Below are 16,755 nucleotides of genomic sequence, written 5' to 3' on the forward strand. Positions count from 1 at the left end.
TTCATAACAATGATGGACATACCTCATTAATGTATTAACTATTATGCCAGCACAACGCTTGGTATCTCGTTATGTATGTTCGTTATAACGCAGTTTATGTAAACTCTATTGATAAGGTACGTTGATTTGAACACATTGAATGCAATACAATCGAAGACTCGTGCACTTGTTAAGATATGTCATTGAAAATCGACAGATAACATGTCGGATGTTCCAGTTTTAGTCTTAAATGTATACGCATTTTAAACTGGCATGTTTTACGCAGATATGTATATTATCAAATATGGACATGATTAGACTGTAGTACAGAACGTTCGTGTACAATCTATAGGATCGTTACACAACTATGAAGACGCTATATGTAAACATCGGAGTGATAACGTTCATGTGATGTAGGATCAAAGTCCTTCAATACGTCTCATTCGTCATTAGCTCAGTAATTATGGTAAACGTGTAAGTCGAGGTATTATGAAGACATAAAGGTATGTTGACATGCTGTTTTCCATTTATATAGTAGTGTACTTCATGTTTGATCTAATCATTAGATGTTATACACAACGTTCTAGGTTTTCTTTTCATAACTTATTTGGAGTGCCAGATTGAGGCTTAATAATGTGTTGTACAGCATTCCTATCAAAGTGTGCTTGTGTTATGTTCAATACGTATGTTCAAATTTCTTTTCTAGAGTAAACATTACGAGATCCCGCTTACACTATTAAGTCGATCGAATCTTAAGCGAGTCAATAAATTGAAGCTGTCACGTAGTCTTATAGTTAAACAGTGCTATATTGCAAATATATTGAACTTGACCAAGATATTAATGATTCAGCAAGAACAATTGTTAATTCAATAATATCTATAACCCTCAAAGAAGGGTTGTTGATTTGATACGACTATACCATCTTTATTATTACAACTATTTCGTCCTTATATAAATTCAGCGTTCGTCTGTTTCAAATCGTGAGTAATGCTTAACGTTCACCGCGACAGATAGATAGATAGATTTATATCGGTATCATGGTGCAAACACAATAAACAAACATGTTGTATTCATAAGATAATAATTAAAAATACAAACATGAGAATTAACCATGTCAAGCAACACAGTACAAAGGGTAGCACTAAAAGAGAGCGATCTTTTATTTCCATTGTGGTCCTTTTTACTGGTGGCATGATATAGAGAGACATGAATTGTTGCGTAATAATATAGCTAGTATTTATCATCTTGTAAGTCTTGAGCTTTGGTGTTAAGTATAGTGAGCCGGTATTGGTTTCATCGAAAATCAGATTAAAGGACCAGGGTATTAATTGACCCTTACAAACTGAAGTGTGAAAGTTGTTGCGTGTACTGTTCGCGAATATTTGACAATAAGAAGCAAACAATTGGGGCTTTATGTTAGAGCGTAGACTTTTAATGTATCCATTCAATCCACTTATAATTAAATATAATGTGATACAGGTCCCAGTTGTATTGTATTAACACATATATAATTTTACTTAAAATTCTAATAGAATGCAAGGTCTATAAAATGGTCTTCATTTATGTATTCAATTGTATCATTTTCCCCTCAGACATGCTTTCAACAGGGCATCATGATAACATAATGCTATAAATAGTATTTATAAAAAAAAAGTAATTAGATGTTTTTTTTGTATCATATCCAATATTTTTCAGAAAGTTGATATTATGCAACAATTGTTTGCATCACACTTCATGCTCATGCTGTTTGATTTAAAGGGGGTATGATTTGAGGAGGTTTGTGTACACTTGAATGTGCTGTTCACAAACTGTTAATAGAAATGCGTGTATTATCCCCATACAACTGACTTAGATTAAAGCCATGCATCCGGGATTCCGTTTATGTTGTTTGTCGAGTTCCTTGCTACAAGAACGGTTAGGTTTTATAGATTATTATAGAGAACCATACCTGTGAACGCTACACGATATGTTTATATTAATATAGTTTCTATTGCCGCTTAAAATTACTAATTTATGAAGCTTATGTTGGCACAATATTTCTAAATGCAGTTATATCAAGTGCACAATTCTAACAACATATTACTTATATGATGGTTTATTTATTTTGTTTGCAAGTACGCGACATTGGAATTATCGTCAAATTTGTATAATTAAGAACACAAGTCTACTTTAAGTTTGTTAACACAATAATTCATTTTACATAAAAACGACATACTTTGATTTAACCGAGCACACACTCAATAACATGCTGTTCAACTATGTGTTTATTTAAAATTTAGTACACGTCACATTCACATTGACTACACGCGACTCATTTTAGGCCTCTACTCTCAGAGGAAGCGTACATATTGCCCATAGCCCGTCCATCATACCGTCCGTCTTGCCGTCCCTCATTTGAGTTTGTCCGTCCGTCGGATTTTTGTGTCGCGCATTACTGCTAAAGGGTTACACATTATCATATTTTGGTTCATATGTGTTCGAAATAAGGAGAGTAATGCCTTTTTCTTCAAAAAATAGAATTGTAACTTATGCCTCGTGTAACTCAAAATTTGCACTCGTTAGAGCGATTAAATTATACTAACCAGACTATGAAAATGCACACGTTTATTTGTTGTGTTCTTTTGTTAACGATTTAATACTGTTTTCGAGCTCGAGAAAGTTAAACATGGTTTGTTTAAATGATGCTATTTATGATGAAATAATCCAGATAATAACCTTAAAAAAAAAACGAAGAAGCATTTGTTTTAAGTTTTTAGTAATGAGATGTCATTATTTCTATTTAATCTGCACATGTTTACGCAGTATTGTTACACGCCACGTTATTCCAAAAGTTTGCCAAGTTATTTTCTTTTGAAAGCAAATATTCAATTACTAATGAATTGCGTCGTAAAGTTAATATGATACGATCCGTTTTGTGAAATCTAACCTTAAGAATGAGTGTATCAATAAGTTTTATTCAATTGATATTAGTGTTAAATTCGAGGAGGCCGGCCATTAACAAGGGTACATCTGTCATGTGATTAACTAATCTATACTCAGTCATATATTACAAAATATTATCACTTTTATACGCGCTTCACTATTAAAAATACACTATACAATACAATTCCACAGATACATCTCTTAACATTATGGTCTTGAAATTTTCGAAAATAGGTTAAGCTAGTATTGCTTCTTGGTAAATATCAAAGTCGTTCTTGGACTAATATTCATGTTAAAAGCTATTAAAAAACTGATGTCAGAAAAATCATCCCAAAATTACCATATTTAGAGTTCACGCAGTTTTACCGTATTTTCGAGCCCCTATCATCTTTGGAATATATGTGATCTGCTCTTATCGGTCACTTTCTTGAGATTCTATGTTCTTATATAAAACTGGGAATCATTCAGCGATGACCACGGCCGCCTTTCCAACTCTCGCGCCAACAAACGTGAATTTGTCGATCAAGTTTCGCTGTGTGTTGCCAAACCTGTTGCACATTCTGTAGACTCTCTCGAAATTGACCACATCTGTAAGGTTCTTAGTCAGCTTTTTTTTCTCGTGAAGAAACGATCCTGCAGTTATTATAGTAATTTGTGTTGTTGCCAAAACGTGGTTCCGCTATGCCACCAAACAGTTGATTGTTCTTGTATTGACTTGGATGCAAATACACACGTTATTTTTATTTGTTATTTATCATGTTCATTCCAGCTCTTACTGTATCAAAGTTAGTTAATGTCAGTCTGTTTTGAAATCGTCATTTCAACGCCTTCGCGTTTACTTAGACAAAACACGAATTATCTTAAGACCATAACTATATCTAAACAAGATCATCAGCGTATGCAAATTAAATTGAATTGTGTAAGTGCTTCAATAGCATTCATAATTTGTAACACTTTCATTGGGCATGTACACGCTATCTCCTCTTAATAAAGACACACATAACATTTATAATATTAAGATGAAGGAACCAATTTTGTCTTCATGGACACGTTTTTAATGGGTAAATATAGTAACGAAACAGTTAATGAATGTTTTTAATAACACTGTCAAACATTATTCCGATACATTCTGCGAGTATGATTCTTCAAAATGTCTGCGTCTCATTTTGCTATTAAAAGCACTATAAGAAAGGGCATTCTTCAATACTTGTACGTATGCTTACTTCTCTAAAATGTTATCTGGGCAGTATAATAACACTTGGTTTTTGCTATCCTGTTAGGCAATATAGTTACCGCCTACGCAAATGACGGAAGGAGGTGTCGAACATAACATGGAGTGGACTCCATCGTGCACGAGGCGGTATAGGGTAAGTACGAGTGGAGATGTCGAGCATTACTCTAAATGGACAATGAGGCTCATCCGGCGATAAGAGGTAAGGAAAGTGAAGGTATTGACAATACACGGTATGGACTCAAAGTCGCATCAGACGGGTACGTGGCATTACTCTTGTCGGCCATTTAAGTTAATGACGTCAAAATCAATCAGACGATCAAGTGTAAAGAACAGTACTTGTATCGGAATAAACAATCCTATATGTATGTACTTCAAATAAACGTTAACTCGTATAATACTACCTCGTGTGCATGTCCAATTAATCTTATTTAAATCTCTGAATAAGAAATACAAATACAATATTAATATAGCTACATATAATCTAGGTGATATAAGGTAACAGTACACGTAGAAAAAATTGTTTCGTTTTCCAATAGCGTTTTCTTTTCACTACTGTTACAGCGCTAAGTGTTCTCCGTTTTCTTAGTTGATTTGTAATACCCAAAACAAGAAACTAAATACAACTGCAACGAAACTGCAGTTATTATTTTTCAATATTAAGTTGGTAATAAACGGTGTTTAAATCATTTAATTCATGTTGAGTATGCATCTTTGATATAAGCTGTGTTGATGTCGAGGGTTAGTTTACCATTATAAGTTCATTAACTCCTCTTGTATGTTTCTAAATCATATACACTAAATTTAGATACATAAATTTAGATCAATTTAAAACAAGTAGCGATTTCTGCAGATAAGAGAAAGCATTTGATTGGCAGTATAAGTGAATCCCGTGATGATTATTGAACATAATATTCAATACACGACCAAAACTGCAATAATTTATTTAAACTTATTTCAATTCTTTATTTATGTCCGCTCAAAACACATTTGTAACAATTTATGTGTGGCACGCACGAGCAAAAAGTAATTTTGGAGAGCTGTAATATATTTCTTTACTTATAGACATTAGCTAAAGTAAGGAACAAACACACAGTATGATTCGATATTAACTGTAACATCTATTATAAGATACAATAATTAGTAATATTTGTTTTCGTGTAATGTCATCTGAAAAATATAAGTATCTTTGCAGTTTAAGCATGAAGATGAATCAAAGGAAACTAGCAACCTAATGAATCTCCTTGGGTATGGATCTGGGCTCAGACAGAGACGCATTAACGCATACAGAAAGTTGGATAGCCTGAGGAATGCACGTTTCACTAATGATGTAACGACCATCACTGCGGGAAGTAAAGCAGAGGGTCTAACCTGCTTCTTCGAGAGCGATATGGACACAATGTTCATTATTCCACATGTCGTGTGTCTGGACGTCGGTATTAACGAAGAAACAATTCCAAGTCACATAATTGTGTTTACGATGGGTACGAAAGGCCACAATGCAGGATATTGTAAACTACAACAGGGAAGACTAACAAGTACATACTGTCCTGCTATTTCAAATGCTCTATGTATTGATGGATGTGGTAACGTTCTATTAAGTAGTACACAGTTTGTAGACTTTTTCAGACACAACCCGTATCCGTCTGAAATCCAGCAACATGCACGCGCAGGTCCATCTCTGCCATGGTCGTTTGGCCCTATGGCACATGATGTCGTTAGAGCCATTCGCGTTTACTGTCCTGGCATATTGCAAAACTGGGCAAAAAGATGTCGTTACTGGCCACCACCGGATATTGTTGAAAACGTTATTGTTTTGGGTGCATTTGTAAATCCAATTGGTTTTAAAGGCAGTGAGCACTATCATGTAGAGTGGAGGATATGCTTTAATACCGGTGAGACAGAACTTGTGAATAATCTTAATGACACTCAGATCAAGATATATGTGTTGCTAAAAATGATCGTTAAAGATATTTTAAAGCCTCGCAAAAAAGTAATTACATCATACATTTTGAAGAACATCGTATTATGGTTAGCGGAGAACAACCCACAAGAATTGTTTCATTCAGGCAGTATTTTTCATTGGCTAAAAGAAGGACTGATTTCATTACGAACCGCTATATCCAGTAGGCAGTTACCTTACTATATGATACCTGAAAGAAATCTTATGGCAGAAAGGAATCTGGTGAGTGGACAGCAGGATGAGTTGGTGAAGTCTCTGACATGCTTGATTGATGAAGGGCCGAAAATATTAAGGAGGTTGAAGAAAATACGGCAAGCTATCATCGGCCACAAGGAGCCCCTGCTGTGGTACAGTAAGCTTCGAATAGAGTTTGAGATTCTGTACCTTGAGTTAAGCATTAGACAAATGCAATGTAAAGACGAGAACGGCGTGGTAAATACTTCAGATATTATTCTCTTGATCCTGTGTTACGGTATGATGGAGGTACTGAACAAGATAATAGCGCGCATGCACAGTGAAGGGACTTATTTGAATGATAAAACACAGTTACTCGGGATGATCTTAGGCTGACGTTGTGTTTGCCTGGACAGTTATTTAAAAGAGTATATAACTGTGCTTACCTACACGAGGTAAAACTTAAGTTTAATGTTCATTTACTACATTAACATTTCGCTATACTTCATTTAGTAACATTAAATCAACGAATATCTGCTTAAAATCTCGAATGTCGGAGTTTAGATACAAAGTTAAATACGCTGAAATGTGTGTATGTATGCTGAACTTCTGAAGTGTGCCACTTGCAGATTGAACTATATGAGTCGCTTAATTTATCCATGACTCGGTGAAACTATTATAATTATATACGTCTATACGTGTTGCTGATACGAATACTTAGAACGGATTAAGTGTTGTTTGAAAGCGCTATTGTAAATGTAATGAGTGAAAGTTATATTTGTACAATTCAAATGAATTAGTTAGTGTTCATGAATAACACTCATAACCTATCTTCAATCAAAACGTCAGTTACTATTATACAGATGAATCGATTTTAATTTGACTTTGGAATCAATGTGAACGATTTGACTTTGGAATCAATGTGAACGATACGGGTAGTCGTATAGTTTGTGAATTGTGTGATTTACTTTTTCTATGAATCAGCGAAACTGTCAATTTGTCGGTCGTCCACAATGTGAAATTTGAAAGTCAATGTCAGTATATATTTTTCAAATTGACTATTTTCAATAGTATTCATTTGCGGACTTTGTTAATTGTATAAATGATTGTTCGTATGATGGTGATTTTTTTCCGTTATAAAGTAATACATAGCAACATATTTAAACAAAACAAATAAATTAATGCGTATATTTTATTGATTGAAACATAGCATTGCATAATTAGTTTCGAATAATACCTAACATCCGATCTGAATTTGAACCAGAATCTAAACCTATATTATCAAAATTAGATATCTGTATGAAGTTCATAGTTGTTTATTTACCTTTCGATTACTAGGTGTCTACTATGTTTTATAACGTACCGTGGGGCTATGCGTTCAATAATATCTGCCAACGTTATGTGCATTGGGTGTACAAGAGTTATGCCTTCAAACCAATTGTTTTCAACGGCTACATAGACGCATCTGAGTTGGAGCAAAGGTGTTTTGGGGACGAAACTTGAGGGAAGACACGCCTTTCCGTTCAAACTATTTCCGTTTTTAGGCAAAATCTGTAAACAAACAGAACTTCATCAATTGCCTTGGTACCAGTCTAAAATGTGAGATACAAAACTTCTGATGCCGATATTACCTGTTTAAAAATGTCTGTCGAATGGGCTTCCAGAAAAAGGGTTTAAAACTGATTGTTGAAGACAAAGAGTTATTGGTGCTCCTGTTCTATCATAAAGAACTAGCGGACAATATCAAAGTCTTGATTGTAACGTTAAACCTGTTTCAACTACATGTTTATTATAACACGATGACGTCAAAAATCGCCAGAGAATGATCTGAGAAGAAATTGGAAATTGGATATAATCAGATAAATCGAGAATGTAATTTACATACATTATTTAAGTGAATAAGTAATATGAGCTATATTGATATCATCATTGATTTTGATCAGTTCTACCACGACAGTTTGGCCTTATTGTATCTGAATCAATATTCTTCAGAAACATAGACAATCTATACAAATGTACATATGATTTATGAATGCTTTGCGTCATCGTGCTATATCCGATATATGTCTATTTCATTCAAACAATTGAATAAACATTTGATCAATAGTTTTGAATAGCAAGATGAAAATATTAACAATAGTTTATAATGACACACGACACATTTTACAGACAAGCTCTCTACTTGTCCACAAAGTCCCCATTATATTAATAATGTTCATAGAGATCCAAAAAAATATACTTCAAACTGCTAGTAAGTCGATGACAAACACACATAAAAGCTTTTGCTCAAGAAACAATATTCCAATGTAATGTTAATGTTTAATTATTTAAAACCTCGTTATGGCTTGACAGCTTTTATCTTTTCTCTATTTAGCTTGACGTGCATACCTGAGTGGACTCTTTTATTCGTACACGTCTACTGATGTTAAAGGGTTTGTTTACATGTGTTTGTATTTTTGACAAAAACAGAAATGATATGTATATGAATTTGTATACTGAACCTTATTGTTTGGATAATTAAATTTCATTTTTGGAGCAATTAAAAAGAACATAAACCTATATCTTTTATGAGCAAAAGCTATACCGCTACCGCTGCACAATTCAGGAAGTATAAAAAAGCGTATTTTTTTTAAACGTTGTGATCGTTATATACTTGTTTCCATGTCATCGATGATATGTTTCTAGATTTGTCTATATATTTTCATACGTCACAGTAATTTGTTATCGTAAAGAAAGATTCACAAATATTCACTGACATTTTTAGATAACCTGATTAGCTGCTGTATAAAGAAAACGTACCAAAGCTTCAGCGAACAGTTATGATATATGTGCTATATACAACAGCTTTAAGCGGGTCTGACAAGCAAGCATAGTACACGTTTGAATAGGCGTATTGGAAAACAAACACAACGACGTTACACATTCACGAGAACATATATTTGCTACATGTCTAAGATAGCTTCGTTAATCTCTGTCATGTTGACTAGTAATTCATTATCTTGTAAGAAGCACTCACTTATTCGAAACAAACATAGCAATGACGTAATGTTCAGAAACCGTTTAGCTTTAATCCTCTTACAGATACAGATACAAAAATGACCAGCACAATAACCAATGAACTGAACGACAACAACACACATAAAAAGTTACCAACATGACAACATTATAATAAGATCGACAAAAACACAAACAAAAACAACAATACAATTAAAACAACAACTAATGCTGCCTCGAGTTGTAATATTTATTATAATGAAAATAACACTGATAGTAATAATACTTCTGAATATTTTGCATACGTTTTAATTTAAAATACATATAACAAGCATACACAGTTTCGGTTATGTTATACAAAGTGCACTCGTTCACATTTGCACACAGAGGGTGATCGCTTATTTATTCAGAGTGTGTTATGCATAAAGTGAGTACAGGACTGAAATACATGTCATAACCTATGCGAAGATTGTCTTAGCATAGACTGAAATGCATGTCATCGTGTTTGAAACCTCATACCGTTTTGTCGATTAATGCACAGAAAATTTCTCGCCAGATTTTTGTTTACGCAAAAGCACAATAATAAAATCATATCTGAAACAATATTCTTAAATATAAAGACTTGCTCCATTCAAGCGTAATAATGTTTAATGTCTACGCTTTCCACGTTCGATGATACTCATGTTTCAAAAAATTAATTTTTCAATACACAATCGGCTGTAAAAAAATCTATAGCGGTATTCGCTGTTTTTTATGGTTGTGTAAGATACTAAACTTTTTTGAAAAAAATCATTAATCACATGTCAATTTCTATTATGCATTTGATAAAAGGCTGGAGCTTCTATTAACCCTGTTATAATCCGCTTTGTTTTTATTTAATAATAGGATACTGTTCGTGGTATTTAGTTAATAGCCTGTTAATAGATGAACCTATTTTAGCAAAATATTCAAAACGTGGACGCATTATTTAGACGTCATTTACTATTCTATAAAAAGTGTCATCCTAGCAATATGCTAATTTCTGAACAAACAGGTTTCGATTTGGTCATGGAAAAGCTGTAAGTTAGTTTCTAAATTTATTACGCGGTTAATTTTTGCAATAACAGAGAGCGGAAGATTGAAAAGTTCAACAGAAACAATGGACAAGTGCAGGTTCCAGGTTCGCCGGACGATAATTGGACTCATACTGGTCTCGTTTGGAAGCCTTGAATACGCAATTCGTGAAGCAGGTTTGAGCACTTTTTTATCGTTTTACAAATTCACTATATCTCATTGTTATTTAAGGTTCATGCGTAATGTATATGCATTAATTAATAACCAGTTTAAGTAAAGTCTCACCAAACGCAGATTCTGCGTCTTAAAAGTATGTGTTTTATAACATTTTATTACTAACACGGGTTGGTTAGCGTAAAACATCTTTACGTTCATCTTCATCTGCCAATTCTTTGTCAATTCAGTGTCGTCTTAGTAACCGCATTTTTATAGCAAACAAACAACTCTATAATAATTTGTGAACAATAAACGTTACTTTGTAAGGGTAAAGCAAATACCAAAGTTAACAACGTTATGAAATTCTAAGTCAACACTGGAAACGGCACCAACTATTTTTTTTTTATAATCATTTTGTTCCTAACACAGGAAAAGAATGGCCTTGAACACTTTCGAGTCAAAAGCTTTCATTTCAAAAGCTAAAACATTTCATACTAGCATTCACTACTTTGTACAATCTTTATTCTAAGTACGTCAGTCTTTTATCGCTTATTGTTAATTAGTGTAATATAATTATGTTGCAATATTGATTCCTCCTAATTTCAAAAATGCGTTTAATGCTACACGGTTGCAAATTTCAAACGCCTGCTTAACAATTATTTTAATTTCTTAATAATGAAATGTAACAAATGTGCATACATCTCCTATTTTTAATTGCTGTTTTTGGGTCATTCCACTAAGGTTATCGTCTGTAATTTCACCAAGACGTTACCTGTTTTTACTGCACGCATCGTAGCAGTAAGAGATTAACTAAGGCCGCGTGCATAACTTGTGTTTCATTTATATTTAAACTATCCGAAATGAATGCTCACCTGATTCCATACTTGTTTTTTTTTATTGGTTTAGCTCATATCGAGCAAGTTAACAAGAGTAAAACTGTCCTGTCACATTAAGTAACAGAAACAAACACTGCCTATGATGTCATTTAAATGGACATACTTAATGATTAATTCAATATTGTTTATGGCTCTTGACAAAACGTAAGATTTTTGTCTGCTTCCTGATCATGGTTTCCGTAGAACAATATATAAATTACATAGAGTACATCTATTCTTTTCAAGTTTACTTAAATGCAGTGTTGTGCGTTGAAACGAAGATGTTATTGACTAAATATATAGAGGATATTTGTTCATGTCAGTGTAAGATCGTATTACACGAGTGATTATTTTTCTATTATCACGAGTGAAATAACAATCGATCTTACACTGACATGAACAAATTTTCTGTTTCTTTTATGCTCCTTTTTCAAGAAATTAATTTACAGCTGTGTCCCTTTCGCTGAAAAAATACCCTTAATCCCGTGGCGTGCCTCAATATATTTCAATACACAAAATGACGTCATTATCCCAGCGAAATTCTGTAGTTAAACTCTATAACAATGTAAATACATGGTGAAAAAGCATAACATAAAAAGACAATTTGTTGGATTCGGTGGTATATCGATTTTAATTCACTCTTAATCATAGAATATCTTGTTATGATAATCTTTAAATAGAAAAAGTAGTTCCAAAAATGTGTTTTCACCTATGAAAATAACAATTTGTTTATTTTCACTGCTGTTATTTCACTGCAGAAATGTCATATTGTAGCATTAGTAATACAAGAATATACATTATTAAACAAAATACTTATGTTCAATGTTTGACATTCAGCTTCTTAAAAAACGGGAAGTTCTGGAGAAGTTGTTTGAATGTCGAATAATTAAATGGATGGAGTTTACCAAATAACTTATGAAACATACAATTAAGATGAATAATGTACATGAACTTAAAACTGTTTAACACTTTTTAATAGTTATTGGAAAAGATAAAATTGTAATGATAGTACAATTATAAATTATTAAATATTATGTTTACATTACTAGTTTGGCGAATAATACATATATATTAGCAAATACATCGCTATTTTGGTATAACAATACTTGAAAATGTGACATTTTTGTTACGACATTATATTATATTTTATTTTAATATCATCAATTGATGTCTTGTTTTGATAGCATTGATTATTTTGTGAATATGATATTGTCATTAAATGCAAGTAACTAATATTTATAGTGCCTCATTTACAATTTTTTGTGAAAAATATATTATCAAGAACTTTATCGTTGCACTTTATCAACGAGATAATGTGATTGTAATCATCCTTTTAACCGCTAAGGTTAGGCTGTTGCCATATTTCTTAAACTATGCGCATTGACCATTCCATCTATTTCGCCAACATTTTCCTCATTACACTTTAGCCCATAGAAAAGACTTGAAAGAAATGAAATCATTCGATCGTTTTAAGGAATGTTTGTTTCATAAAGTTGTCATACCAGCGCAGGTGTCAATGCCAATCGGAAAAATGAAAATAGGGTTTCATGCAATAATTGTTCGAAACCCCCTTACTCGTAGACACATATAGTCTTACACAATTATTTCTGGTAGACGTAACTATATCCAGAATAAACTCTAGCTATACTGTGGCGTTTTAATAATCGCTATAAACAAATTGCTTATAACGAACAGTTCATTCTAAATTCCTCTTCATTGTAAATCTAATCTGTAATGTATGTGTCATTTATACACTAGTTAACTTCAGAAAATGTTATCAGTATAGCTTTCCGTTGATGCGGATACACCTCATTCACGATTGTGTTTTTAATCAGTGCGGCAATTTCTGAAAGAGGCATAGCTAATTGGTTAGTGTTTACTTTAATATCTTTGTGTAAGTGGTATATATTTATTGAATACAAATGGTGAAACTTATGCCTTTATCTTTATTATATATTTCCGTAACTAAAGACTCTAATATCTGTATTATCACATTTAAGTATTTGATTTTGATTCAAGCGTTTTGTTTTTGCATTCATGTGTTTATTTTCGGTATTTGTTTAGGATAAATTATTGGCTAAATATGAGTTTCGGCTCGCCCTAAAACCGGTCTAGGCCCTCAATCATTTTCATTGACCGTTCAAGACGATTTTACAGTTTTGATCATTTCATGTTTACAGTTAGTGTTTTTAATGAATCAATGTATACGATCAATTATTTATTAAGTGTGCGAGCTTCAAAGTTTGCTATTATATTCAATCAAGTGTGCTATGTGATGATTTATAATTAATTATGTGCAATCGTGTCTGTTCTTTCACACAAACAGGAAATACATAACATGTGCCAGCAAATAGTCAATTTATTGATACAATTTTTAGTACCTTTACGGTATTTGGTAAAATACTTCTAGGACAATTGTGCGCATTCATTATTGTTCATTATGCATGTATACAATTTCCACATTAAACATATTGATTGTATACATATTTATTTACAAATGTGCATTAAAATCATACTTCACAGAACACAAGCACTGTCAACTAAATAACTTCCATTGTTCTTATTGGACCGAATATCTGCTGGCGTCGATATCAGTAAATTACTTTAGTGGCTTTTTTAAAGTTACTAGTCGGGATTATCGGCTGAAATGGTAATCACAGGCGTGTTTAAGGGGCCTTTTCACAGATTTTGGCATTTTTTAATTCATTCATTAAATGCTTTATATTGATAAATGTAAACATTGGATCGTAAAGGCTTCAGTAAAAAATCAAGAATAAAATTTAAAAAAAGGAAAAGAACATTGCCCGGAGCAGGTTTCGAACCAGTGACCCCTGGAGTCCTGCCAGAGTCCTGAAGTAAAAACGCTTTAGCCTACTGAGCTATTCCGCCGAGTACACATACATGACGTATTTTATACCTTATAAAAGCAATCTTCGTAGTTTCACAAAATTTAACGACAAAAACAGAACTCTCCAAATTATTCAATCGTTTCGCGTTGCAACGCTTTATAATTTTTAGGTTTTAAAATCGTCAAAAGATGCATATAATGGCTATATTAGACCATGGTAAATGTTCAGTATTTCTGTTTCCTCACAAATATCATAACTAAAACGAAAATGTGCGAATCTGAAACAACTTTTTTCAATTTTGTCAATTTAGCAAAGCGTGAAAAGATCCCTTTAAATACATTAAAATGCAAATTGGTATATACACTTCGCCAGGCAGTGCGGAAAGTTTCTACGAAATGACGTCCTCCGAGTTCAAATCGCTGAATTATCTTCGGGAATATTTACGTTCGCATTGAGTTGTGATCCTCTGCGAACATCTTTCGCACAAAGTCGTCACATGTTCAGATAATCTTGCCTATCTTAAAAATTGTTCCATAACTTAATACCTTTCCTGATACAATCGTTCTTAGTGCGACAATCTTATCTTTGTACAGTAAATATTTGATACAAGCGACGTCAGATTACGTTATTGTTACTGGGCGGTTGCTTCTTTCGTTATTTACACAGTTATGACGACATTCTCCAAAGAGCTTGAACCGCTATAAAACAACAGTCTTTATGGCGGCAGCAGCTTTATCATCTTTCTTTAAAAAAAAGAGAACGCTAATCTAGTATATTACACGGGAGTGCTGACAAAGATTATTATAGGGTAAAGCTTTTTTTACTTGATTAGCCATGTGCCAACTGCACTGACCCTTGTTGAGTAAATGTTACTATTTTAAGCCGCACAATTCATCCACATCGCATTATTCAAATCACTCTCACCAAAACAATAGTAAAACGGTATTAAAATATTCACGCAGGACTTTTGTTCGTTTGATCAAAAAAAGCTATACAATTTGATATAATGTAAAGTTTTAAAGCCATCGGGTTGTTTTATGGATTAAATGTTAAAGGAATAGGCGATTCATTCTATTTTGTAAACACTACATATTTCAAATAAATCTTTGCAAAATAATACAACATACGACAAAGGAACTGTCAAAACTGTTTAGTGTTTACATATTGTAAGGTTTTATTGTGGTTTATTTTCAGAAAGCATGACAAAGAATGGCGATTATAGGCCATTGAACTATTAAAAATCCGTTATTTGCTTGTAAAAGCCTTCACAAATATTACAGACGTCAGTTAAAATTTACCAAGACAAAAATACTACATGTATTGAAACATATCGAGTTCAATAGGTTAATGACTTATTGACTTATTTATATGACGTTCACATTTGTATCATATCGTTTTTATGTTGAATCTTAACAATTGCTGCAACATATGATGAGTTGCTTTCCAGTTAAATGACTTACCATCAAAAGCTGACTGATGTAAACTTCTTCTTACTGTACTGATATAAATGTATGTATAACCTCGAAATATTAGATGTATTCGTTTTAAAATTTCTAGGCCTGGTCACGCGGTGAATAAAAAAGCATTCGCTTAATTGTATCAAACTATAGTCAGGTGGACGTTGAATCTTGAGAAATAAAGGTTGTCGGCGAGTCAAAATCGTCATACGGCTGTGTACTTGTCTACATCGTTTTCTAATTAACCCATTTATGCCTAGTGGATTCTCCCATCCTTCCGAATTGGATCATTTTTTTTCCAAAATTAGGGATGTCTAGAATATTTATTTCTATATTTAGACTATTTCTTACAGAAATTCCTTTAAGAAAACAGCGCAGACCCAGATAAGACGCCGCATTATGCGGCGTCTCGTCAGGGTTTACGCTGTTTGCCAAGGCCTTTTTTCGAGAAGCTATGCATAAATGGGTTAATGTTATCGGGTATTGCGAATGCAAAACCGAACAAAGGTCAAATGTTTATTTTGGGTATTGGACAATCAGCATGTATCGAGCTAAAAATAACGTTGATTACTCGGCTGGTTATTTGGAATATTAACCAAAGAAAATGACCAACTAAAGTCGAAAAACTAGCTGCTGATTGGGTATACCACTCGTAGCAGTGGAGAAAACGTGGACGCGTCTTATGTTTATTAAGTATTATGATTTTTCACGAATATCAAGTACACATAAAAACATATTAGTAATATTAAATTTTAGCAAATAACAGACACAACTATACGGAGCATCAATACGAGTTTGAATGCCCAAGCTGGATATCGGTTATTCAACCTTTTGCGTATATAAAGCCTATACTGATTTCGGTATGGGTATATATACTAGGGCGAATATCGAAGAAAACCATAGGGGACATTGAATGCCTGGCTGAATGGTAATATATGATATTTGAAGTTTCTCAAATATCGAGCCAAAGTTGAGTTCCAAATGTGTATGAGGTATCTGATCTTAAATGAATGCTAACACTGTGATTAATACTCAGTTGGATATTGGGTATTCAAGCTTACGCGAATAACGAGCAAACGATGATTACTATGCTGGATATTG

The 16,755-nt window shown here is 33.2% G+C and overlaps 1 protein-coding gene across 2 annotated transcripts; it reads left to right on the plus strand.

Moving 5' to 3' along the window:
* The first annotated feature begins 210 nt into the window (after positions 1 to 210).
* LOC127862600 (uncharacterized) lies at positions 211 to 8,797 on the plus strand. Of its 2 annotated transcripts, XR_008040696.1 has the most exons (4): positions 211 to 482; positions 4,183 to 4,269; positions 5,329 to 7,304; positions 7,609 to 8,797. XR_008040696.1 is itself a non-coding variant. In XM_052401792.1 (3 exons), the coding sequence occupies exons 2-3, from the start codon at positions 4,207 to 4,209 to the stop codon at positions 6,664 to 6,666; spliced, it is 1,401 nt and encodes a 466-aa protein (XP_052257752.1). In that variant the 5' UTR covers positions 211 to 482; positions 4,183 to 4,206; the 3' UTR covers positions 6,667 to 8,797. The 2 variants fall into 2 exon arrangements, 1 of the variants encoding a protein (XP_052257752.1); XM_052401792.1 differs by having other exon boundaries at positions 5,329 to 8,797.
* The last annotated feature ends 7,958 nt before the right edge of the window (positions 8,798 to 16,755 follow it).

This window comes from Dreissena polymorpha, chromosome 16, assembly GCF_020536995.1.
Source record: "Dreissena polymorpha isolate Duluth1 chromosome 16, UMN_Dpol_1.0, whole genome shotgun sequence".
NCBI lineage: Eukaryota > Metazoa > Mollusca > Bivalvia > Myida > Dreissenidae > Dreissena > Dreissena polymorpha.